The sequence below is a fragment of the Neofelis nebulosa genome, chromosome 5 (assembly GCF_028018385.1).
Source record: "Neofelis nebulosa isolate mNeoNeb1 chromosome 5, mNeoNeb1.pri, whole genome shotgun sequence".
NCBI classification, from domain to species: Eukaryota; Metazoa; Chordata; class Mammalia; order Carnivora; family Felidae; genus Neofelis; species Neofelis nebulosa.
This window is the reverse complement of record NC_080786.1, coordinates 48,735,226-48,762,936: the sequence shown is the minus strand read 5'-3', so window position 1 is coordinate 48,762,936 and position 27,711 is coordinate 48,735,226. Positions and strand designations below refer to the sequence as shown.

General features: G+C 40.9%; 1 protein-coding gene across 3 annotated transcripts in view; it reads right to left on the bottom strand.

The window, feature by feature from the left end:
• ARHGEF26 (Rho guanine nucleotide exchange factor 26) overlaps nucleotides 1-27,711 on the bottom strand; it is a 129,537-nt gene that overhangs the window by 44,418 nt on the left and 57,408 nt on the right. For 2 of the 3 annotated variants that reach the window (XM_058730274.1, XM_058730275.1), the window contains 3 exons: nucleotides 14,483-14,635; nucleotides 10,748-10,877; nucleotides 6,443-6,517 (listed from right to left, as the gene is read on the bottom strand). In XM_058730274.1, the coding sequence (XP_058586257.1) occupies nucleotides 6,443-6,517; nucleotides 10,748-10,877; nucleotides 14,483-14,635 (358 nt within the window). The remainder of the gene's footprint in view (nucleotides 1-6,442; nucleotides 6,518-10,747; nucleotides 10,878-14,482; nucleotides 14,636-27,711) is intronic. The other variant, XM_058730276.1, reaches the window with a different exon arrangement.

The window sequence follows — 27,711 nt, the reverse complement described above, 5'->3', positions numbered from 1 at the left end:
CCCCCCTACCTGTCTTTCAAGACTTATCTGGGGCATTTCCTCTCCAAAAAGAATGAAAAGCAGAGATTGTGAAATCTCCATTATTTGTAAACCCAGTGCCCACAACCCAGCACCTAAAAACACAAGGAACATTCAGCAAATGTTTCTGCCTGAACAAGCTGCCTTCAGAGACAGTTTATAAATCACTTAAAAATAAGGTGGGTGGGAGGAGGGAACAGCTTCTTTATAGCAATCCTGTTTTAAAATGAGAGGGGTGGGGCGCCTGGGTGGCTCTGTCAGTTGAGAGTAGGTACGACTTCAGCTCAGGTCATGATCTCACAGTTCTTGGGTTCAAGCCCCACTACGGGCTCTGTGCTGACAGCTCGGAGCCTGGAGCCTGCTTCGGATTCTGTGTCTCCCTCTCTCTCTGCCCCTTCCCTGCTCACACTCTCTTTCTCAAAAAATAAACATTAAAAAAATTATAAAGTCTACTTTATAAAAAATGAAATAACATAAAATAAAATAAAATAACATAACATAAAATAAAATAAAATAAAATAAAATAAAATAAAATAAAATAAAATAAAATAAAGTAGGGGAAAATGGCATTATTAAGTTTGGGTTATCATCTTATTTCTTAAACTTTCAAATATCGACTCCCTCAGCAAAAGATAAGAGTCAGCCACCATGTCAGAAAACAGTGTTTTAGAAGGCATATTAAAAACAAAAAGGTTCCCAAACTGTCTTAACCAACAGTCTCATCAGTAGAGCCCATTTTTTTTTTTTTTTTTTAAATTTTTTAATGTTTATTTATTTTTGAGAGAGACAGAGACAGAATGCGAGTGGGTTAGGGGCAGAGAGAGAGGGAGACACAGAATCCGAAGCAGGCTCCAGGCTCTGGGCTGTCAGCACAGAGCCTGATGCGGGGCTCGAACTCACAAGCCGTGAGATCATGACCTGAGCCGAAGTCAGACGCTCAACTGACTGAGCCACCCAGGCACCCCAGTAGAGCCCATTTTAACGGCTATTTCAAAAGGACGAGGACTAATGCAGATATGTGTGCTCTGGTGTTTTTGATTAAAATCAAGCTCAGTATATTAAAGCCATGACTTCCTTCAGCAGCTGTTAAAGCTTTATTAAATTTAACTCACTAATTTCTTTAGGACAAATTTATTTTTTTAAAAAAAGCTCAAACACTCTAATAAGGAAATATAAATTGAAAATAAAATATTTTCAGTCGTTCAAACTTACAAAGATTAAAAGAATATCTGATGCTGAGAAGTGTGCAGTAAGACCAACATTTACATATCATGGTGGCCATGAACATAGGGACAACCTTTTATGAAGGCCCTTAGGGGCCTTTAAAAAATACCTACATTTTTTCCAGTAAACCCAGTTCTAGAAATTTATCTTTAGAAATAATCAGATGAGCACAATCACTGATGCAAGACAATGTTCTAGGCAGTACTTTGTAGAACAGTAAGTCAAACAGGTACCACACAAATGCATTTTTCAGTGTACGTTTATACCATGCACCGGTATTAGAACAAACATCCAACTGGGAGGATGTATAATAGAATGACAACAGTCATCACCTTCGATAAAAGTACTGATATATTTTTAGGTCTCTTAAATTTTCTAAATATCCTAGTTTATTTAAAAAATATACCTCTGTAAACCTGAAATGCATTCTTACAGAGCAGTACCTAAAAGGCATAACAGAAAACTTATGAATCCCTCCCTTCCACACAAAGCTTGATGTGTATGATTCTGCAACTGTTTCTACATACCAATAACATACATATGTGCGTCAACACATTGTATTATTTAGATGTTATCACACCATTTGTACTGTTCTGCAACTTAATGTTCCTCACGTAACAATATAGCTTAGGGATCTTTCCCTGTTAACAGATAGATACATCTACCTTGCTGCAAATGGCTGAAGCAGTAGTTACAGGAGAAGAGTGAAGAGACTTGGCTATTTTGCCACTAGGAGAACAGCTTATAATTTAATAGTATCTCCAAACAGAGGTAGCATTTTTGTGAGGTAAGAGTGAAAGCAGTTAATCTTTTCCGTGGGAGAGTAAATGGAAGAGAACGGCAGCAAAGACTTCACAGGCCTAAGAAACTCTCTCTCGACCACCACTCCTTCAACACCAGACATCATTGTGCACCAGCTGAACTTCAGATTCCCTGGAAATTGCCCTCCCCCTAGCTCCACCCCAGCATGTGAACAGAAAGTCAGAAGTAAACAAATTGTTATTGAGGAGAAACATCTTTCTTGCTTTTGAGTTGTTCAACTAGGCCAATAAGATTTTCCAAGGCCCCAAATTCGGTAAGCTGTAACTCTCATTCCAGCAACATGTATGAGGAATCTCAATGACATTATTCACACTATACAAAAAACAAAAAACAAAAAACAAAAAACAAAAAAAAAACAAAAAAAAAAAACTTCATTACATTAGCAGTTTAATTACCAGAGAAGATATTACTCATGTTTTCTAAGAATGAGTAACTATCCAGAGACACTTGTCCAGGGGCCTTCCACAGAGTCTGGCTCTAAAAACTTGGACCTTGATATACCAAATTTCACACTCTAAAATAAATACTGGGAACTCCCAATTGCTTTCTTTTTCGGATAAAGCAAACAAGTGAAATTCTGCATTTAAATTTTAAGAAATTTGTTAATGTTTATTTTTGTGAGAGAGAGAGAGAGAGAGAGAGAGAGAGAGAGCAGAGGAGGGGCAGAGAGAGAGGTAAACAGAATCCAAAGCAGGCTCCAGGCTCCGAGCTGTCAGCACAGAGATCGACATGGGCCTCTAATTCACAAACCGTGAGATCATGACCTGAGCTGAAGTCAGATGCTTAACCAACTAAGCCACCCAGGCACCTTGCATTTTAATTTTGAACAATAAATGCTCTATATATACAACCTGTTTGTTGAAAATACTGATACTGTTTTCCCAGAATCTGTAACTCCTCATCAGTAACCTACACAAATGCAAAAGAGGATTAATTCCTGAGCTGACTATATTAGTGGTTTTAGTTACCACAATATTAGGAGACTAGGGAAATGATGCTGATGTTCATAACTTGTGCTCAAGAGAGAAAAAGAAATGCAGAGAAAACAAGTCACGAAGACAGCATTTCTTCAGAGTGCCTTTTGTATGCTAATAGTATCAGATTAAGGCAATTCACTGATCCCTTACATTTTTGCCAGCCTTTACTACAAGTACCAGTGTCAAACCCAGTGAACAAGAGATGCCTGAAGGAATGTTGTGGCTTACTGTGACTGGGATGTGAAATTCTTGGAGACACTAAATATCATTCCTAATTCAACAACTACTACTGCCTTCCTCTTTCCTCTTCTGTGTGAATTCTTTTTTAACTTCTCAGTAACAACCAAATAAAATCTGAGAACATGTCCTTCAAATCCAAGGTTAGAACTTCTCTAGCAGCTCCACCTAAAGACCGTCTCCCCTACTGCCTCCAAGGAGGCAGCACGGGATATGGGGTCTAGAGGAGAGGCCCATGGGCAGGAGGACCTTAGGTAACCCATGTCAGGCTAAGTTTCTTCACTCGGTGTTTCCCAACGTGGGTTGTGCAGACCAATGATAGGGCCAGAGATGAATTTAAGTGGTTGGCAGATTGCTCTGGTTTAAATTTCTATACCCCTCCAAGCTCATATGGTGAACCCCTGACCCCCGAAGGTGATGGTATGGGGCAGTGGGGCCTCTGGGAGGTGCTTTAAATGTCATGAGGGTAGAGGGGGCGCCTGGGTGGCTCAGTCGGTTGAGTGTCCAACTTCAACTCAGGTCACAATCTCATGGTTCGTGAGTTCGAGCCCAGCATTGGACTCTGCAATGGCAGCTCAAAGCCTGCTTTGGATCCTCTGTTTCCCTCTCTCTCTCTCTCTGTCCCTCTCTTGCTTGCTCTCTTTCTCTCTCTCTCAAAATTAAATAAAAAATATTAAAAAAAAAAAAAGTCATTAAGGTAGAGCCTTCATGAATAGGATTAGTGTTCTTAAAAAAGAAGCCCTACTGCCCCCGTAGTCCCTTTGACCATGTAAGGCTACAAGGAGAAATCTGCCACCAGAGAGGACCCTCACCCAACCATGCTGGCACCTTGATCTTGGACTCTTCAAACCTCCAGAACTGTGACAAATAACAAATGCCTGTTGTTTAAAAGCCACCCAGTCTGTGGTATTTTGTTACTGCAGCCTGAATGGACTAAGGCACAGATAATCTTACTTTTAAATAAAAAATGGATGTTGGTGGCTCAGTCGGTTGAGTGTCCAACTTCAGCTCCGGTCATGATCTCAGGGTTTGTGAGTTTGAGCCCTGCATTGGGCTCTGTGTTGACAGCTCAGAGCCTGAAGCCTGCTTCACATTCTGTCTCCCTCTCTCTCTGCCCTTCCCCTGCTCATGCTCTGTCTTTGTCTCTCAAAAATAAACAGGGGGCGGAGGGGGAGGGGGAGGGAGAAGGAGAGGGAGAAAGAAAGAAGGAGAAGGAGAAAGAAAGGGGGAGGCGGAGAAAGAAAGGGGGAGGCAGGGAGGGGAAGGGGGAGGCGGAGAAAGAAAAGGGAGGCGGGGAGGGGGAGGGGAGGGAGGCGGGGAGGGGGAGGGGAGGGAGGCGGGGAGGGAGAAAGAGAGGGAGAAAGAGGAGAAAGATAAAGACAAAGAAAAAAAATGGATGTTAGAAAAACATATTAGCTCACAAAGCCCATAATTTTGTAGGTACATCCTCAAGGATGAGGATATGTAAAATGCAGTCAACTTAAACCTGATTAAAAGAAACCGTCAAGTGTACCTCACAGTAAAGTGGTGCAAAAGTATACCAGACTCTAAGGTGATGAGGTAGCTCCAAGGGTTCAGGAAGCTTCTGCTGCTATCATGATCTCTGCTCCCTCTGCCTAGCTCATACGGTATCCTGACTCCTACATTTCCACAGCTTTATCTCAGCTAGACATTCCTATTAGCATTTAAAAGGTACCCACAGATTTTTTAATCTGTAAACAAACAGAGACTTCCCACACTTTTCTTTCAGCTACAGCTCACTGGCAGCCACCGTGTTGCAACAGCCTGCTACGCTTGCCAGCCGGCTGCAAATCCATGCCTCCCACTCATTCCTAACACACTGCAATCCGGCCTCCCCACCTGCCACTGCGAGGACACAACCCACCTGATGATAAACCCATGAATGCCTCACTCATTACGCACTGTATCCCCTAGGGGCACTCGACAGCGCTGACCCTCCTTCCACCAAATCATCTGCCGTTTGCCAGGCCATTACGGTTTTCCTCCTTCTTTGGTAAGGTTTGGGTTTTAAGTGGCCTCTGTGACGAATGGTGGAGTTCCTCATGGTTGTGCCTCAGACTCACTATTCTTCTTACTGTACACATTCTTCCTAGGAAATGTCATCCACTCTCCCAACTTCAGAACCCATCCTATGCCCATGCGTCCCAAATCCAGGTCTCCACTATTCAAGCCAACTTGGATATTCTGTAAGAACCTCTGTTATAACCTATCCAACATGGAAGTCAGCAGCTTCTCCCTATGTTTCTATTGTAAAGGTAAATAGGAACATCCATGTAGCTGCTCAAGCCAGAGACCATACTCCTTGACTTCTGATCCCAAATACACTCACCCAATCAATCTCCGTGCTACTTCCTCAACATTCTATTATATATTGCTTCTCTCCATCTTACTGTCATATCCATAAAGGCCACTGTCACCTCTAGCCTACTCAACTACAAAAGCCTCACAACTGGTCCCATCCTCATTGTCACCTTCACAACACATGAATTTATAGCTTCTGTATCGTTTGAAGAGAAGGTCCACACGTCCCTAACATGGCTTCTTGGTATTCTTTCCTAGATTGGACTCTATAGCCACATAAAGAACATTCCAGCTCTTCCAAAGCCTCCAAATACTTTCTCGCTGTTGGGTCTCTACACACACCTGAGACATTCTCTTTCCCTCCAAGCCCTGGCTCCCAGCAAGCTAAGCTTGCTTTAGATTTCAGCTTAAACATCACTATGTTCTTCCCTACCATGCCACTCACCAGCCTTTATTATAATTCTTATTTAATGTCCTCCTTCCCCTTTACACAGCACAGTCCACAAGGCATTAACCACAACTGTCTTATGTACCCATCACCATATTTTCAGGGGCTGGCTTCATGCCTGGCACCATAGTTGATACTCAGGAAATAGCTGTTTAATGAGAGAATGAATAAACAACTATTCAGACACCGAAAGAAAATGAGGTATCTATTGGCCCTTACAGCAAGACTGTCTGAAATAGTCAAAATACTAACTTCACTTTGTCTTTTAGCTACCTAAGGAACTCCGTGCAAATGGCTTTGAGAATCTACCAGTATTTGGCACCAAAGCCAGACACATACTCTTCCAAGGTGTTGAATGGTTTACTGTGCGATGAACTAGCTGTTCCACAGTTACCTTGCTCACTTCCTTTAAGGCTCTTTTGCAGACTTCATACTTCGGAGAGTCCTTAGGTGTTTTCTGACAGATAGTCTGCAATGAAGTAAAAGAAAAACAAAATCAAGGTCCAGCCACATCGTTTTACTCACAGCAAACTCAATAATGCTGAACACAACATTATGGACACGTATGAAGATGATATTACAATCCAATTACAAAACTAGGAAATAGTCATTAGATGCACAGGATCCAAGTAAATCCAGGGAATTATTCAATATGAAAATAGACTTCAGAGGTAGATGAACCTGGTTTCAAATCCAAGTTCTGTCCCTTGCTAGCTATTTGACTTTGGGCAAGTCACCTACCTAGTCTCTGTAAGCCTCAGTTTCCTTATCTCTAAAATGGGAATAATGCCAACCTCGTCACAAAGCTGTTGCCAGGATTAAATGAAAATACATGTAAAGTTTTCTCTATGAGTGCCTAGCATACGGTAGGCCCTCAGTGAAAGACAAATTCACTTTAGTTATTACCATCATCATCATTATTTAGGGAAGTATGTTTGTAGATAATACAATTGAATAAAAAGATCAAGAAAAACAAGCTGATGGATTTTCTCTTGATATACTGACATGTAATTTTTGTGATGCTGAGATTGACTTTAAAGAGGGTCATTTCAAGGTAGGTACACCGAATTACAAATAGTTTTTGAGATCATATTCATGCAAAGCCAATGGAACCATTTAAATTGTTAAAAATGTTCATCTCAATTAACAAGTTTAACTAACACTCCTAATGAACTAAAATGGAAGGGACAATGCTTTAAGTACATTTAGATTCTGCCCAGGTGGCCAGATTCTGACGTGTAGGAAACTATTAGGGCAAGAGGCACCAAACAGAAGTGGAAAGTAAGTTGGAAACTGGCAAACCACTGGTACCTTGAATGTGGGTAAGCACTAGGCTTACAAATCCAAAGGTCAGGTGTCAGGATTCTTTTTTTTTTTTTTTTTTTTTTTTATTTTTGGGACAGAGAGAGACAGAGCATGAACGGGGGAGGGGCAGAGAGAGAGGGAGACACAGAATCGAAAACAGGCTCCAGGCTCCGAGCCATCAGCCCAGAGCCTGACGCGGGGCTGGAACTCACGGACCGCGAGATCTCGACCTGGCTGAAGTCGGACGCTTAACCGACTGCGCCACCCAGGCGCCCCTAGGATTCTTATATGTACTATGTGAAAAGCAAAGAGTGAGCCAGGGGGTTTATGTTAATGGTTCTCAATTTTTTTTGACTATGACCCCCTGTAAGAAATACATTTACATTAGCAATCAGTACAGGTATACACAAAGATGAAATAAGGTTTTATTTGAAATAAAATTTAATGACATTATGATCTGTGTACATCATGTACCACACATTCTATTTCATTTTTTTAATAAACACTACTTGTGATTCAAAAATCAATTTCATGACCCGCTAATGTGTACAGAAGCAGTAACCAAACACTGCCCTGAAAGCAGGCATCCTGAGTCCTGAAGTGTCTAATTTCATGTAAAATTTTGTGACTACTGAATTTTCTAGGGAGAATGACTATAGCTTTACTCATCTCAAAAGGGCCTCTGACCCAAAAAGTTTTGAGCCCACTGGACAATCATGGCATTTACGTTCAACATAGTATGTTAGATTCTGAGTCCTAATCTATTCAGTCAATTTTCTCTCAATTAAACAGAGAAAATATAGAAGGTCGAGAGATCATGGCATATACAAAATCTAAAGAAATATGGCTAAAAGACATTTTCAGAAGAAAAAGAACCCTGAAAATTTGTAACACTGCAGGAAATGTTGCATTTACAAAGCACCCATTTCTCCTTTTAAACAACAGCAAAATTTGAAATATTTCACTTAGATGGATCAAAGTTTCAAATGTTTATGAAAGTGTGAGGGGGCGCCTGGGTGGCTTGGTCGGTTAAGCGACCGACTTCGGCTCAGGTCATGATCTCACGGCCCGTGAGTTGGAGCCCCGCGTCGGGCTCTGTGCTGACCACTCAGAGCCTGCAGCCTGTTTCAGATTCTGTTTCTCCCCCTCTCTCTGCCCCTCCCCTGTTCATGCTCTGTCTCTCTCTGTCTCAAAAATAAATAAACGTTAAAAAAAAAAATTTAATAAAAATAAAAAAAAAAAGGAAGAAAGTGTGAGAAATCATATGAAATAAACTCTTTAAATGACTTTTTACTTCTGAGAAAATCTTATGGAAGAAAGTACAACAGCTGCTCCTTGAATGTATCTTTGCAAAGTTCACAATTTTTATGTAACTCAGGACAAGCCTATATACTATATATATTAATTTAGTCAAGAAACACGGAATGTTGGGCGCCTGAGTGGCTCAGTCAGTTGAGCATCCGACTTTGGCTCAGGTCATCATCTCACAGCTCATGAGTTCGAGCCCTGTGTCAGACACTGTGCTGATAGCTCAGAGCCTGGAGCCTACTTCAGATTCTCTCTCTCTCTCTCTCTCTCTCTCTCTCTCTCTCTCTCTCTCTCTCTCTCTCTCTCTCTCTCTCCCCTCCCACCCCACTCTCTTTTTCTCTCTCTCTCTCTCTCAAAAAATAAGCATTAAAAAAAAAAATAAGAAACACAGAGTGTCTGTTATTGTCAAACTTAACATTTACTTCTTCATTTGTTTTCATGCCAACCCTGCAGGTACATGTTATGCTTATGCTTCAGATGAAGTTAGGCAGTTTGCCTGGGATCACACTGTAAGTGGAAGGGACCAGAATCTGTGCCCAGATCTGTCTTACTCCAAAAGCCACAAGACTTCTACGATGCCAAGTTTACACGTCAGAGTCCCTTCTCTGGAAGTGCTGTGGGTGTTCGTGGGGAAGAAGATACATCTGCTCGGGAGGGCACTGAGTAAGGCTTTAGTGAGGAGCATTAGGGCCAGTGCTTGGAAAATAGGCTGGCTTGTGTTGTGAGACTGAGAAGCGGCAGCCAACAGCAACGTGAAAAAGGTGCAGAGCGGGTAAGTCCAGGAACAAGTGTGGATGGCATCTAAAAATAAACTTTTTTTTAAGCCGAAATTTGGTTTTGATAACCTGGCTGCATTCTATCCTGAGACATGGTAAATACTGAAATATTGTTCTCAAAAAAAGAAAAAATTAGAGAGCTACATTTTCAAATTCTGCAAGTCTCCTGATATTTACAAGGAGAGAAGTTCCTAAATCACAAGGGAAGGCTATGAAGGTAGTCAACTGAGGTGAAGCTGGAGAGCAGCAAGGTGTCAGAAAATTCTGAACAACTACCAAAAACCTCCCCAAACCAAGCGGCACAGCCAACAAAGTGACTATAATCACACACTTTTACTCATTGCAAAGTGCCAGTGCTTTTAGAATATCTCTTCAAATTTGTAACAATACGGAATATGGAATTTTGTAACCTTAAACATAACTTTTGGCAGTATTTGTATCCTATGTTTTGACATGTCAAAAAATCAAGCATGTTAAAACTGACATGAATGTTATGATCCAATTTTAAAGTAAAACTACAGCAAAATACCTCAACTGGATCACAAAGACACTATTTGGTCCATTAGCTGGTTGGGAGCTGAGTCGGGCCACCTGGTTCTCCTGTCATCGCTGCTGCTGCTGTGGTTCCGGCTCAGCCAGCGTGCGGGATCCCCCCCTGCCGGACACCTCGCTGTCCTCCCCGCTCTGCCTCATACCAGGCAACCTCAACTCCCTTCTCCCAGCCACATCTTGCCACCATTCAAAATCAAATCCTTATTTTCTTCATGAACGTTCCCTAAAATAAGAAGGATGCTGACTTTCGTCACTCTCCTTTGTGCAATACAAAATGGGGGCAAGTTCGTGCCTTCTAGTGCCAAAGAGTGTGTCTCACTCCCATGTAAAGCCGAAGTGCCTCAGCACCCTGAAACACTACAAGGAAGGGATCTTAGTGATCAAGCTGAGGAAACTGAGGCCCAAAGAAAACACTAAGTGACTTGCCCAAGGTCACATGCCAAGTGGCTCAGCTGGAAATGGAATCCAAGCCTCTTGTCTTCAATAAGCCAATATATTTTCCCATTTCAAAAAATGAGTGAGTGATGTAATCTGAATTCCTCAGAGTGACTACACAAGCCTAAATTGAAGATGATTTCCAACGATATTAGACACAAATGAGACTTTCCAACTGAAGGGCACCTTCTCACTTTACTTGGAGGATTTTATAAGAGGGATATATAGTACATTGATTTCAGTGAAAGCACAATAATCTTCTTAATCAGATTTATAGCAGCACAGCTCCCCACAGAGGAGAGAGCCACCAGGTCATGTCTTACGTCCATCAGCAGGGGCAGACGAGTTACCCTCTGCATGGGGAGAATGAGGAAGGAGATCATGGGTAAGTTCCTACAGTCTTCGTGGGACTCAATTCGTGACAATACTTCTTTAAAAGATGGGTTGGTGGCTCTGAGAAAGAAAAAGAAAGAAGCAACTTCAAAATATTTCCTCTTCAAATTAAAAAGTAAAAATATATTACAGGCATACCTCAAAGATATTGTGGGTCTGGTTTCAGACCACTACAAATCAAGCAAATACTGCAATATAGCAAGCCAAATGAATTTTTGGTTTCCCAGTGCCTGTAAAAGTTATGTTTGCACTACACTGTGGTCTGTTATGTGAGCGATGGCATTATGTCTTTAAAAAATGATGTACATACCTTAATTAAATCATACTTTGTGGCTAAAAAATGCTAGCTATCATCTGAGCTCTCAGTGAGTCATAATCACAGATCACCGTAACAAACATAATAATGAAAATGTTTGAAATATTGTGAGAATTACCAAAACATAACAGAGACAGCAAGTGAGCAAATGCTGTGGAAAAATGGCACCAACAGACTTGCTCGATGCAGGGCTGCAACCAACCTTCGATTTGTAAAAAAATGCAGTATCTGCAAAGTGCAATTAAGTAAAGCACAATAAAACTTGATGCCTCTATAAAATGTGATAAACTCCTATATGATGATTTTTTAATACATAAAACAACAATTACATAAATAGGCACAGATGGCTTGTCTGCCTTTTATAGTGAAGACTGGATATGAGTTTAAGGCAACAATATGAACAATATGTATGTGCTAGAAATTTATAAAAGTATAAAGCAAACAAATGAAGAGGCAATGGTTATCACAATGATGAACCTATCTGTGAACATATGAATTATAACCAGCATACAGACTAGATCTCATTAACTGATAATCTACATACAGTCCATTAAAAAGATAACAAATGATATGTTTTAAGTCACTTCTCTACCCCCAGATAATAATCTAAGAAACATCAGACTGGATTTATTTACGAGGAGGCTCCTAGCCTTTTTCAGAGCTTCTAACACAGAAAATTTTCTGGCCATGTCATCCAGAATATTTCTCTCCTCCCAGTGACATAAGAGCAGTGATAATATTGCCACATTTTTGGAACTTAGCAAGATACACGGACATATATGATCTCACGTGGAAACAGCCCTACACCATCTAATGAAGGCCAAAAGCGGATTCCAATAAGAATGGAGTCTCAGGAAGATCCTCCAATTGCCGAGTAACAGACCTATTATTTGGTGAAGACAGAAGTCAAACCAAGGCCTTCTGACTTCCGGTGGGTGCTCTTACCCCAGGATCACTCACTCTCTCACCTCACTTTACCTCAGAGGTGCTCTGGGGAGTTCCCCTGTGACTTACAACATGGAGGGGAGGGGGGATGGCATTGGATACTGTTATCCCACATTGGGGGATGGGGGAGGCCAGGAAGCAGGGCAGTGGCAATTGTGACCCCTCCCCATTTTTTTTAATGTACTTTGCAAATTACATGTTTTGGTTCATAAACCCATAAATACCTCGAATAGCAAACTGAAAGAAATTACACAGAAATGTTTTATTTTCATTTTCTCAAATTGAGGAGTTTTAAGTTTCCTTTCCTGCTAGCTTTAAAAAAAGATTCTTGGAAATGCAAAAAATAAATAAACAAACAAAACTGTAATTCAGTTGCATATTTAAATCCCTCAGGTCACAGGACCCCTACCTCCAAAGATTCTGATTAAACTGCCTGGGACGGACACTAGGCATTCACTGCATGTTTGCCTCTTTTCAAAGATTCTCAAGCATTCCCAACGTGCAGCCAGTCACTGCCCTACATGTAAATTCCCAACATTTGCAACAAAACCCCTGAAAACCCAACTACGACTTTCCATGTGACAGCTCAAATGGTGGTATCATGAAGCTAATTTAGATACAGTCTTTATTTTTCTTTAAGACTTCAAGTGACTTCTATACCTAATGTGGGGTTCAAACTTAACAACCCCAAGATCAGGAGTCATGTGCTCTTCCCACTGAGCCAGCCAGGTGCCCCTAGAGCTTTTATTTTTTAAGAGTTACATAATGTACAGCAGTACCTATTCACATTTTTTAAAATCCTACAAAACAAAATGAAAACAGAATTAAATTCAGCTCTAATTCAAAGCTCTGTTTTCAAACTTGCATTTTCTAACAGTTACACAGCAACCTCTATTATCAGCAGTAGGGGGATTAAGAAAAGCAAGGGGTAAGGTTATGCACTCAAGAACGTTTGTCGACGTCTGGCAACATTTTTGGTTGTCACAAATGGAGTGAGGGGCATCTAGTGCACAGAGGCCAGGGATGCTGTAAAACATGCTACAGGGGCGCCTGGGTGGTTCAGTTGGTTAAACACCCAACTTCAGCTCAGGTCATGATCTCGTGATCCCCGAGTTCAAACCCCACATCAAGCTCTTTGATGTCAGCGCAGAGCCCGCTTCAGTTCCTCTGCTCCCCGCTTTCTCTGCCCCACCCCTACTCATGCTTTCTCTCAAAAATAAATATTTTAAAAACTTCTTTAAAAGACGAAGAAAAAAAAAAAAAAAAAAACATGCTACAATGCACAGGATAGCACCCATGGCAAAGACTTATCCAGACCAAAATGTCCACAGTGCTGACAAACCCAGCTTTGTACTTAAAAAACTCATTTGGGGTTGCCAGCTGTTGGTTTTCCACATGCCCATGTAAGAGTTCATGAGGCTGTGGAGGGAGAAGGGGCACTATCAGTCCTTCCCACCAACTTGGACTTCAATGGACTGCTTCTTCCAGCAGCCATGAGGTAATAATCATCACCAGCCCAAATCCCTCCACAGGGGTTCACACATCCCACAGAAGCTGACCAGAGCTCCATGCTGCGGTCATAAATGCCACAACCCACAGAGGGGATAAGAGTGATAACAGCTGTCAGCCCCCAAACCGGGTTTATGGCAATGCACAACTGTGCTATAAAACAGCTACTAGAGATAAACAGGGTCCCCCAAAATAAAGTAAGATATTATTGAACAATCACTGACTTTTAAGAGTAAAGGAATATCTATCACATCAAAACTCTCAGTAACCTAAATAGGCCAAAGGGAAAAGGTGAGGAGGCAAATTTAAAGCCAATTCTTTTTTGTTGCACAATTAAAGCCTTTAAGAACATTTTTTCCCCTTCTCGCCTGACTTCTAACTACCCAGAAGGGGAAAATCAGCAACTCTTCTAAAAAAAAAAAAAAAAAAAACAAACAAACAACAACAACAACAACAACAACAACAACAAAAAACAACTTAATACTGAGTTGTCATTTGAACGGAGGAAGATTAGAGTAACAGAGAAACTCTGGATCATAGGCAAAATAGGAGTTCAACTCAAGAACTCTACTGGCCTGAAGCAAACTACTTAATACCCAGGTAATGGCTTAGAAAACCGGAGAGTTTGGCATGACAATCACTCCTGTGTTTTGCAGCAATTTAAAGAAACAAGGAAAACAATAACAGAAACCCCTAATTTCATAATTGCTTTAGAGAGAAAGTGCTCCACAGACTAGAATTTTCTACTCAAACACCTTCACCCTGAAAGCCATCCTGGGAAATTGCCTATCAGGAGGCATTTCTAAACATAATATAAGATATCAATTCATTTCTATCTATGTGACCTAATTAAAATGAGGTGAGGCTATTGAATGTAACATTCATCATCTCTTACAACAATTTCTGTAGTGTTCGTTGTTGGTAGACTTCATTTGTGCAGTATTTCACATATGGGTCAAATGTGGATGCTGTGTGCTTTTCCACAATGTCACTTATGTCATCTATGAAGATATTATTCTGATGTCTTGCTTCCAACTCCATAAAGAACCTGAAAAAAAAAAAAAACAAAAAAAACAAAGAAAAGCATTTACATTTTCTTCCATATAGTTAAAAAAAAAAAAAAAAAAAAAAAAAAAATCAGGGGCGCCCGGGTGGCTCAGTCAGTTAGGTGTCCGACTTCAGCTCAGGTCATGATCTCTTGGTTCATTAGTTTGAGCCCACATCGGGCTCTGTGCTGACAGCTCAGAGCCTGGAGCCTGCTTCAGATAGTTTGTGTGTGTGTGTGTGTGTGTGTGTGTGTGTGTGTGTGTGTGTGTGTGTGTGTCTCTCTCTCTCTCTCTCTCTCTCTCTCTCTGTCTCTCTACCTCTCCCCTGCTCTCACTCTATCTCCTTCTCTCTCAAAAATAAATAAACATTAAAAAAATTTTTTAAGGGGCGCCTGGGTGGCGCAGTCGGTTAAGCGTCCGACTTCAGCCAGGTCACGATCTCGCGGTCCGTGAGTTCGAGCCCCGCGTCAGGCTCTGGGCTGATGGCTCGGAGCCTGGAGCCTGTTTCCGATTCTGTGTCTCCCTCTCTCTCTGCCTCTCCCCCGTTCATGCTCTGTCTCTCTCTGTCCCAAAAATAAATAAAAAACATTAAAAAATAAAAAAAAAATAAAAAAAAAATAAAAAAAAATTTTTAATTAAAAAAAATCAAAGATGATTCTCATGCAATCTTATTATACAGGGTTTAAAAATGTCAACAGTACACAATACCATCTCAAAGAGATACAAGAAAAAACTATAAAAAATTGCCGAAGTTTAAATCTATCACATTAACATCTTACTACTTCAAGTGTTCAACTGGAAACACTGATAACACGGGTCCTTTTTGTTCTTTTAGGTATATTTTAGAATGTACAAATTTCACTACTTTTTTCTAAGTATTCCCTAGATATTGGAGGAGGAGGTTCATGTTTCCATATTTTATTGTACTGAAAAGTCTATGAGCAAAACATCTAAATAAGTACTTAAAAAACAAGTCTGAAATAAACCTAATTCTGTGTGCTTTCTCTGAAAATAATCATATTTTAACTCTAACGACATGCATGACATTTAAATGTACTCAGAAATTATTCAGATTGCATTTTAGGGTTGCCAGATTTGGGGTGGGTGTGTGTATCGACCCATTTATCTTGTGTCAAGTCCAGTGAAAATTACATTTCAGATAAAAGAGTCATTTTTTAGTACAGGTATGTATAAAATTAGTGCCTGGGACATCTTGAGCATCCTGTATTTTATCTGGCAACTCTAGAGGGCATCCACATTTTACAGCACATCAAAATCAGGTATTTGAAATAGGTTTCTACCCAGAGCATTGCTGCTCAAAATGTAGTCCACAGACCAGGCATCTAAGGGCTTACTAGAAATGCAGAATCTCACCACCTACCTCCCCCAGTCTGAACCTGCCTTATATCAAGATCTTCAGAGGATTCAAAACACACACTAAAAACAGAGATGAACCTCCATAGAGCACACTTACTGTCCAAGTTCGGAGGGATGAGAAAATCTATTAGAAATAACTATCACTGTGTGACCAAAGCATCTTCCAAAGAATGTGTAATGAAGGTGAAATCAACAGTAATTTCTAACACTGACGTCTGGAGGTCAAGGATACAAGGGAATATGGTTTTCAATAAGCTCTTAGCTAGCATTCCTCACATCACTTCTCCTAACCAGTGGACTCCAAATACAGAATTCAAGGCTGACGGTGAATGAGACAACAGCAATGTATACAAGATGATTAATAGTAAATATAGGCTAACATTTTCTCACATTTTCATCTCAGTTATTTTCAAAGAAAATCCTGGCACTCAGCAATAAGGTGAGATTTTAAAAGGTCTTAATTTGGGGCGCCTGGGTGGCGCAGTTGGTTAAGCGTCCGACTTTAGCCAGGTCACAATCTCACGGTCTGTGAGTTCGAGCCCCGCGTCAGGCTCTGGGCTGATGGCTCAGAGCCTGGACCCTGTTTCCGATTCTGTGTCTCCCTCTCTCTCTGTCCCTCCCCCGTTCATGCTCTGTCTCTCTCTGTCCCAAAAATAAATAAACGTTGAAAAAAAAAAATTTTTTTTAAAAAAAAGGTCTTAATTTTATATACTTACATGTACATTAATCTCATTGTAGTATAAACTGTGTCGTCATTACATATTTGATTTTTTAATGTTTTCATAGGAGCTTAAAAGATGAAGAAATATACCTTAACTCATAGAAGAGTAAAACTATGTATACCCTGAGAAAGTACCTGTATTTTTATTTCCTTTGAGAAGGATTTAGGGAAAATAATTAGTAGGATTCCCATCCACAAGATTGTAATTGGCCCAGTCCCCCAAGCCCTTGTTTAAAACAGCAAGAGAAAAAAACTTAAAGCACACTTGGCTGGGCTATTTGGCTTTCCTTCCAAAGGTGTCAGGGTTAGTATGCACAATTCTTACATAGTAGGTCAGAAAATACACCAGTATGTTCCAAAATAGCTGCATACTGCTTTGTCAGGACTGATTCTATTAACATTCAAGGAAAATATCAAACCCTCTCCTAAAAGTTTCAGCAATTGCAAAAACAACCAACTCCAAACTCACATGTTTATTAAAAGATATTTAAAAGCCATGTTTCTCAAAAGCTATTTTCTATAGAGACTGGTCCCTGACTTCAAGAAATCTATGCTACATTGGGAAGGTAAGTCTGATAAACATAAATGATAAAGACAACATACTTGCATAAAATCACTTGTTGGAACATACATGCCTAGCAGGGGTGGTGTCACTGTTTCTTTAATTACATGAACTATAAATTTTTTTATTGGGGCAAAATATATGTAACATAAAATTTACCATTTTAACCATTAAAAAAAATTTTTTTAATCTTTATTTATTTTTGAGAGAGAGACAGCATGTGAGCAGGGAAAGAACAGAGAGAGGGAGACACAGAATCCAAAATCAGAATCAGACACAGAATCAGACTCCAGGCTCTGAGCTGTCACTACACAGCCTGACGCAGGGCTCGAACTCACAAACTGTGAGATCGTGACCTGAGCCGAAGTTGGAGCTCAACAACTGAGCTCCATTTAACCATTTAAGGTACTCCATTTTAACCATTTTTAAATGTACAATTCAATGGCATTAGTCACATTCATGATGTTGTACAACTATCGCCCCTATTTCCAAAATATTTTCATCGCCTCCAACAGAAATGCTGTACCCATCACCTAATAATGCTCTATTCCCCTTTTCCCCAGCCCCTGATCACTTCTAATCTACTTTCTAACTCTATGCATTTGCCTGTTCTAGATATCTCATGTAAGTGGAATCATGAAATGTTTGTACTTTTTATCGGGCTTAATACCCTTAGCGTAATGTTTTCTGGTCAATCTCTGCTGACAGATGTAACAGAACTTTATTCCTCTTTATGGATGAATAATATTCTACTGTGCATATATCTATTATGTTTATCCATTCACCTGTTGAACATTTACACACGAGCATCTATGGGAGTCCTTGTTTTCAAGTCTTTGGGGCTATATATCTAGAAGTGGAACTTCAACCTGACCATCTCTGCCAATAATCATATATATCAAGAAATGATAGAATAATGCCAAGAACCACTACTGAAGAAGCTGAGTTATATGCCAAGGAGAGATTATTTCATTAAGTGAAAGCTGAATAGGAAATGATCCTTTTCTTTCTGACACTCACAGAGGAGTAGCCCATGGGCGGCACGGAACCAATTAATTAGAACACATGACCTGTAACAGAGGTCAGGGCGACTGAGAACATGGTAAACTCAGGTGAGGAAAGGTGCAAGGAGGGTCATCACTAACGAGGATGACATTACTGGAAGCAGAGGGGCAGGGGAGACAATGTAGATACTGGGGAACTGGCGTTCATTGAGGCTGAGGTGTTGACCACAGGAGGGCCAACGGCAGAGAATGAGGGCTGAAGAGCAGATCAGAGCTAGACTACAAAGGTCTGATTGTATGCTGAGGAGCTAGGGCTTTATCTGTGGACAGCGGGAACCACTGGAGGTGATGACGGCAGTAATAAATCATCGAATCAGAGAAAAATTGGGGGCAGAGAAGGGATAGATTACAGGTGAAGAGAAAATGGACCAGAAGCAGACCAGTGAAATGGCCAACATGGCATAAAACCTGACAGGGGGAAATCAAACAGAGAGGACACCGATTAGGGTAACAATGTGAGGGAGAAGTTCACAGAATGAAGATATTCATCAGATGGGAAGTCAAGGAAGATGCTGGGGTTTCCCTATTCAAGGTCTCCCCCTGGGCATCATCAAGGTGGGCCATTAAATCATTCACAAAGACAGGGATTTAGGAGGAGTGAGGAGAGGCAAGAAGGAAGCAATTTCATTTTGCCTTGGACATGTGAAACGGACAGCTGAAAATACACATCTGTGAGAATTCAGAGCCACAGGAATTCTAGGTCGTGTGTAGTCAAGTAGTTCACTTTTAGCTGGTTTTCCTATAAATGTAAAATAACTTGATAATTATTTTAACTCCAACTGTCTTTCAGGAAAATGTTCAAAGACAGTTGAAAAAATAAGAAACTACTCATAAAGTCATTATCGTGCAAATCTAAGAAATAAAGGTCTTAGAGGCAAATATCCCTTACAGTTTGTCTTTAAGTAACTATTATAGTCTGAAGGAATGCAACTACATAACCAAAAACAACAGTAACTTGGCTTTTCCCAATGAAAAGGAAAATTCATTTATCACAGTAAAAGCCTTGCCAAAGTACAAGATTAAAAACAAAGCACTAATGAAATATCTGTTTATGCTACTCACTTTCACATAAACCAAGCCACCCATCTTTTATTTTGACAGTAGCATAATTAAGACATAATTTAAAGCTTCCTATGTTAAATTATCTATTGGTTATTTTGGCAAATTTGCATATTTTACTAAGCAAGCTGGGCTACAAAAAGACCAAGAAAGTTATTACTGAAGAATGAGGTATTATTTCAATAACCAAGGACGCTGGAGATCCAAATCAAACCTGAAGCCAAAGTAAAAGCATGCTGGTTCCCTCAATGAAATTTAAATGAGTTTGTGAAGTAATTTGGCTTATTTGAAGGACAACATTTTAAGGGAAATATATTTCAACCCTATGAATTGTTTTTTTCTGGACAATATTTCCTCTTTGTTGCATTACCAAGATGATCGTGTTTTATAAGCAAACATGTTACACAGTCTTCCTCTCTCTCTCTCTCTCTCTCTCTCTCTTTTTCCACCCCACACCCTTCAATCAAAATTCTAATCTCATCACTAAAGTGTAGATTTTAAGAAACCTCTGATGGACCGACCAGAAAAGGCTTCTTGGAAACAGCGCCTCCTGACCAGAAACCCAAGGTAGCCCTGTTTGACCTCTCGAGCACCAGCACAACCACACCCACGCTTCAAACGATTGCAACCTGCCCAGGTGAGCTCCCTAGCTGTGTAGACAATGGTCAGACCACTGAGAACACCACGGTGGCCTCTCAGGAGCTGGAACTTCAAGATGACTTAATGACAAGTCTATGTTAGAAAAGCTTAATCATGACCTATATCCTTGACTCTAGTATTTTCCAGAACTGCTAGGACTGCATATTCTCTAGGATTTTTGTGGTTGCTTCATCAAGTGATTGTCTTAAAAGTGGCACCACATTTTGGGCTAAAAGACAAATTCAACAATGAAGGAGGTGTTTCTCATATACCCAGCACATGCACTTGTTAGCTTTACTTTTTCCCTTCTGTAGTGGGCAGAAAAGACACAAATGTGAAGTATAAATGTCTATCATACTAACAGCCTTCTTAATATTCAATTGGTGGGGCACCGGGGTGACTCAGGTAAGTGTCTGATTCTTGATTTCAGCTAAGGTCATGATCTCACAGTTGATGGGATCAAGCCCCACGTCTGGCTCTGCACGGACAGCACAGAGCCTGCTTAGGATTCTCTCTCCCTCTCTCTGCCCCTCCCCTGCCTGTGCTCCCTCCCTCTTAAAAATAAACAATTTAAAAAATATTCTGTTGGTAATGTAATTAGCATGTCAGACTTGAGTGTTCCTGATAGCTCTTGAGGGCTGTACAGTAAATTCACCAATCTATACAGGAGATTACAATTTATTTAATACAGACAACAAATCAGATTCAAGCAGTCACCACCAAATCTCCTCCCATGTGTCCAGCTCAAGGTTAAAGGCTTTGGTAGATGTCAAGGAGCAAACAATTGATATTCATGATCACCAAGCCCAGTGCTACATGTTTCCCATATACTGCCTCATTTAATTTAATCTTCAAGCCTACTTTATGAGATGCCTACCATACCCATTTTAGAGATCAGAAAACCAAGGCTAAGAGAGTTTATGACAAAAACTAAAACAATGGAGCCTCCATCTGAACCAGAGCCACAGCCTTCCGGAGCCCAGTGCCCATGCTCAAAGCACACCTACTGCTTCTGCTCACAGATGCCCACTGAGCTTGTCTGCTACTCCCAGCCGTCCTTCAATCTAGACATCCAGTAAAAAGACTGACAGCTGGAGCTGAGGAAGAACTATATTATTTTCCAAGAAGACCAGCTGTCGAATCATCTCAGCACGTAAATCACACACATCAACACAGTGAAGACTTGCACCGTTGATTTATGCTGTGGCAAGATCTGCAGGGCAGCGGACGAACTGTCGACCACCCCAGGTACAGCCTCCAGGGGAAGACAATTAGGAAGGCCACAGCTAGTGATGGATTCTGGTCCCCGCCGACACAGCATAAGCAAATGCTGGTTTCACAGAAGCCCTGTGAATCTCCGAGTCATTCCTTTTTGCCCTCCTTGTACCCTGCTGCCCTCCGCATTGCCTAACAAAGTCCCAATCAGCTTTCAAGTCTCAGATTAAATTTCATCTCTTTTCAAGAAGCTTTTCCTGACCCTCTGAGCTGCGTTGCTTTATGTTCTTTATAAACCCCTCCGTTGGTATCCCTACTATGATCCCAATTAATTATATTATGATTGTGTTTACATTTGCCTCTCTTAGCAAGATCTAGAGGACAGAGGCCAGGTCTCTTGTGTTCAAGTACCTGACTCTAACTGTAGTACGACCAAAAACCTGACCATAGTACCTGAAACACAGTCAAATATTTGACATGAATAAATAAAAAATTTTAATTTTAGTTTATTTAAATTACAAAAAAAAATATTTAAATTATAGTTAATACACAGTGCAATATTGGTTTGAATAAATCAAATTTGTGTTTTCAATAGGAAATTAAAGATGAAACAGGTTCAAGCAATTTTGTTTTACCAAAAACCTAACCCCCACAAATTGGTCAGTCTCTACACATGCTTTACTCACTGATGTATCAAATGAACATGTATTTTTGGACCACAAACTAGGTTCCCAAAACTACAGCAGGGCACAGTGAGGGCCACCAACCAATGAGGATACAAACTCCCTGCACAAGCTTTTAGGGTCCCGTCAAGTAGGATCACCCAGTTGAGATGGAGGCCAGTCCTAGTTTCTTCGCTGTCAGCTGCATTCTCCGAAAAACCTGCCTGGACCAGCCCCTTCCCCACCCAGTTCAGGGAGGATTCTCGCTTGGCTAAGAGGCACAGCACTCAGCGCTTTAGCTGGAGAAGCGCAGAAAGCAGGGCTCTGGTTATAATCAGCGCTGTCCCGTGCCCTTCCTGGAATGGCATCCTTTCAAGGTACTTTTCCTTCATTAATATCCATCTGCCTAACACAGGCTCAAATCATTCTTGGACTTCTTCCTCACTTGAATGAGCCGTCAATCTAAACAGCTGCAGTCTCCCACCAGAGAGGGTCATATTCACTTATGCTGGAGACATGTAACATACCAGGCAGGTTTCGCATGTCTAAGTCGCTGTTATATAATAAAATATCTTCACCAAACAAAGAAATATTCCAGATAAGTGGCAGCAAACTATTTGCTGCTGGAAATAATTTCCTAACAGAGCACCAACAGAACATCCTGTACTGTACCAAAAATGACTTTATATTCTGCTGCAGACAAGTGAGCTTTGGGGCTTGTTCGTTTGGGGCTTTTTGGTGGTAGTCATTTTGACGCTAAAGATCAGCGTCAATTTCCTTTAATACTACACTGGATGGGGGCGCCTGGGTGGCGCAGTTGGTTAAGCGTCCGACTTCAGCCAGGTCACGATCTCGCGGTCCGTGAGTTCGAGCCCCGCGTTGGGCTCTGGGCTGATGGCTCGGAGCCTGGAGCCTGTTTCCGATTCTGTGTCTCCCTCTCTCTCTGCCCCTCCCCCGTTCATGCTCTGTCTCTCTGTCCCAAAAATAATAAATAAAAAACGTTGAAAAAAAAAAAATTTAATACTACACTGGATGGGGGATGGCAGTGCATGACAAGAGTACCACCACTAACCTATGGCAGACGTCACAAACCAATTGTGGCACTCTGCCCAGACCCAGAATCTGCACTCCAAGCAGCCATTATCCATCAATCCAAATTGATGAATAAGGTGAAGCCCATCTATGAATCCTTCACCAGTCTAGCAACGATGGAAAAGTATGTTACTTTGACAAAAATATAGGGCTGCTGCTTCTCAATCAGACTACCCTACATTCTGATGTGGTAAAGGTCTCACGAGGTTTCCTCCTTAGCAGACTATGATACATATATCTTGTCATGTCCTATTTTAGCTTTTTCTTCTGAAATGTTATCTCTGGACTGATAAGGGATAAGGGTTGAAATTAAGACTGATTGGGAATGTGAGATTTAAATAAATAAATGAATAAATAGGTTATATATATATAATAAATAGGTTATATATATATATATATATATATATCCTAACGAAACTGTTCTGGTAAACCTAAACCTAACTCTCATTCTGATAGCTGCTGCTTGGTCCTTAAAATCTCTAGGATGGTTTTTTTTTAAGAGATTCTTATCACCCTGTGAAAACCTTTAAGATCAGCCTAGGCACAGAACAGAAGAGACTGGGGTGAAAAAGAGAAACTAAGGATTTTCCTACCTTCAATACCACACAACACAGAGCTTTCTTGGGTTTAAATCCAGTACCCCCAGGCACCTTCAGTTCAAGGCACCTAGCAATCCCAAAACAACGAAGGTGGTGCTAGGGCCAGGGAAGAGAGACGCAAAGACAGACTGCAGAGCTAAGGGCCCCCCACCCAAGACCACTCCACCTCAGTTAAGGCTCCCCTTTAATTATTTTTTCCTCTCGCTGATGACGTACATGCTCGAAGGAAATGTTAAATGGACCATACGAAGATAGGAAAACAGTGCTTTAAAAGTTCTTGCAATTTTAATGCCATTAGGCTGTTTTCACTTAAAAATGAGAATTTAAAGTCTTTATCATCTGAATGTTTCACAAAAACATATTGGAGAGAAAAGGGCTTGTTCCCATGGTAACTTACTGCATACTTGATTCTTTTGTTTCAGGGCTACTCACATGCATTCATCCATATTGTAATTTCTCCTGGAATGAGGATAACATGCTAATGAATGACAGAAACCATTCTTATCAAAACGTCCTTAGAAGATATCAAAGCTGCTGTATGAACTGGCCTGTGATGCCCTGGGTTATTATACTTTTTAATTTTTTTTTTATTTGAGCACAACTATTAATTTCCACACAACAGAAAATCATTCCCAAATTTTATATATGACCACAGAGACTGAGACCAAGTATGCTTGGTTCACCATTGGCTTTCCAGGAGCTGGCAAGGAATGAGCACTCGATAAATGTGCTGAATGAATCAAAACCAGATACCTACTAGTCCTCCTTGCCCCATTGTTCAAGTACCATCTTCCAAGGAGAGCAACAGGGAGTGATAACGTAAAGCAAGTACGCACCAAGCACGATTTAATACGTACATTAAATTAGCAGGGCCCTCTCGGCATGGGTGGGCTGTGGTGAGATGGCTCTGAATGGCTCTACTGGTCAGCAAATATCAGGGTAAACACATGGCTGGTTAGGCTTTTTGCACAGCATCTAGGATACCGGGCTTGTAACCTCAAGAATAATTTTGCTAATCCATCGCCTGGCAAAAATCCTTTGAAAACTCAAAACCTAGGAAAGATTTATGACTTCTGAGGAACTGTTTCCTTTTATTAGATGACAGTTACATAACCGATTCTGTGACCCTTTTACTTTGGCTGCCTGGAAGGATAAAGGTGTGTTTAACCCTCACTCCTAGTAACGCTAGGCAGGAGATGTAGCTGAGCACCTTGGCTATCATCATTGCTGCCTTGTTTTCTATTTCTTGCTTAAATAGCCACATTCATCTCCCACTCAAACATGTCATTTACTGTAAGGTGCCTTGAGCCTTCTGTGGATGCAATTGGGAATATAAATTATCAATTATAAACAAACCAGGAAAACATGGATTCTTGGTGGCTGATGGGAAACAGCCACCAAGAATGAATTTATAGAATACTGGAACAAAGTCAAATAAAACAAAACAGTCTTCATGCTGAAGCCCCCTTTCCTATTGTGGGTTGGTAATTCTGGAATAAAACCAGCACATGAAAGGACACATTTCTCTGCAGGCACTATTTCCAGATCCTTTTGCATGGTGCCCACAGTATTTCAAGTCAGAATTCAATCCACAAAGAAGAATAACATTTGAAGTAAGCCCCAAATCTTTGCATCTTTGTTTTTTATTAATCGTGTCCCCAAAAGTTGTCTTCCTAAAGAAATACGTCCTATAGCTCCCATCAATTTCATCAAGAAGAAAAAGGGACCAGGACACAATTTAGAAAAAGTATAAAAAGGTCAGTTTCCAGGGCGCCTGTTGAGCATCTGACTTTGGTGACGTGAGTTTGGCTCGTGAGTTTGAGCCCCGCATCGGGCTCTGTGCTGACAGCTCAGAGCCTGGAGCCTGCTTCAGATTCTATGTCTCCCTCTCTCTCTGCCCCTAACCCACTCGCATTCTGTCTCTGTCTCTCTCAAAAATAAATAAACATTAAAAAAAAAATTTTTTTTTTTAAAAGGTCCGTTTCCGGGGCGCCTGGGTGGCGCAGTCGGTTAAGCGTCCGACTTTAGCCAGGTCACGATCTCGCGGTCCGTGAGTTCGAGCCCCGCGTCAGGCTCTGGGCTGATGGCTCGGAGCCTGGAGCCTGTTTCCGATTCTGTGTCTCCCTCTCTCTCTGCCCCTCCCCCGTTCATGCTCTGTCTCTCTCTGTCCCAAAAATAAATAAAAAACGTTGAAAAAAAATTTTTTTAAAAAATAAAAGGTCCGTTTCCTAAGGCATAACACCCTAAGAAAAATGATCCTTGCTTACGCAAGAGAAATAGAATTTCAAGTCCTCTCTGACATTTTTCAAACCTGTTGCAGTTTACACAGCAGCTGGCTCCTGTCCTCCCTCTTCGGACAGCCCTCTCTGAATTTCAGCAAGGATTTTTTAAATGCTTTCTTTTTAGACGGTTATTAGCACTGGTTAGCAAAGTATCCAAAGGAAAGGATCTATGGGATAAACAAATTCTCATTCTGGCTCTTAAGTGGATTTGAGATAATGATAAATTTCTGTTTCTTCATTTAGTAAAACAAAAAGAACAAATGAATGGAGAAGACTAGGTCAACCATCGGTCCCACCACACGCCATGATCAGCCCACGCAAGACCACCAGCAAGCATCACAGCAAAGAGGTAAACATGCCAGAAAGAAGGGAAAAGAGCCCACAGTCCAATGGTAGGGGAGCATGAAGGAACAAAACGAGGGAACATGAGATGATTAAGCCTCCAAATCACCTCCTCAATACTAAACACCAGGGTTCCTGCTTTCTCGTTCCCAATATTAGGGATAGGTGGTGATCTCTTATCTCACAAGTAAATGCTATTAGATAATAATACCTACAGGTGAATAGACGTTCAGATAAGGTCAGTTTCACACATTACCTACTGGAGCAAGGCTAATTGTATACCATTACATCGCACCTCTGGAAAATGAGTGCAGGTTCAGGAGCCAGATGGCCTAGGTTCAAGTCCCGGCCCCCTCTTTTACTAGCTGTGTAACCTTAGGCGACTCACTTAACATCAGCAAGTCCTATTTCCTCATTTGTAAAATGGGAATAATAACGGTATGACCTCATGTGGTTCTCATGATGACTGAATGAATTAAACCATGGTAAGTGGTTACAATATGGTCTGGCACACGGTACACACTCATTACCATTAATTATTATTATCATTTAAAGTGCAATAAATGCCTTTCCCTCCTATATGAATTCTATGAATTCACACATCTTTTAAATAATGCCAGTAAGCTGTCTTGCTTTTCCAGTACAGTCTGTTCAAAGACAGCAAACCCAGCTCCTATATTTCCATCAATTAAGTCCCAGTGGGCAGATATAATAATCCTGCCATACACCAAATAAGCTCAAAATCACAGATATGCGTGTTCAACAACTTTTAAATTTTTTTTTAATTTAAAAAAATTTTTTAATGTTTAATTTATTTGTGAGAGAGAGAGAGAGAGAGAGAAAATGTGAGCACAGGAGGGTCAGAGAGAGGAGACACAGAATCTGAAGCAGGATCCAGGCTGTGAGCTGTCAGCATAGAGCCCAACGTGGGGCTCGAACTCACTAATTGTGAGATCATGACCTGACCCAAAGTCAGACGCTTAACCAACTGAGCCACCCAGGCACCCCTAAAAATTTTTAATAGATACTTATCAATGACAAAACTAGGGGTGTCTGAGTGGCTCACTCGGTTAAGCATCCGACCCTTGATTTCGACTCAGGTCATCATCTTAAGGTCATGGGATCGAGCCCTGTATCAGGCTCCGTGCTGGGCATGCATGGAGCCTGCTTAGGATTCTTACTCTCCCTAGCCCTTTGCCCCTCCCCCACACACACACACAAGCTCTCTTGCACACGTGTGCTCACTCTCTCTAAAAGAAAGAAAAGAAAAAAAAAAAAAAGAAAATTAGAGGAGGATCTCATTGGTCCTTTTTAGGACCTATGTTTTGGTACTAATTCAGTGAGTTACAAACGGGAAAGCAACAAAGTAGGGCAAACTAACAACTTTCTGCCAAGAAGTAGTAGAACATTTTTTTTATACTGTGAGGAAGAAGTCATGTCATGTCACAATTATGAGGCATTAAG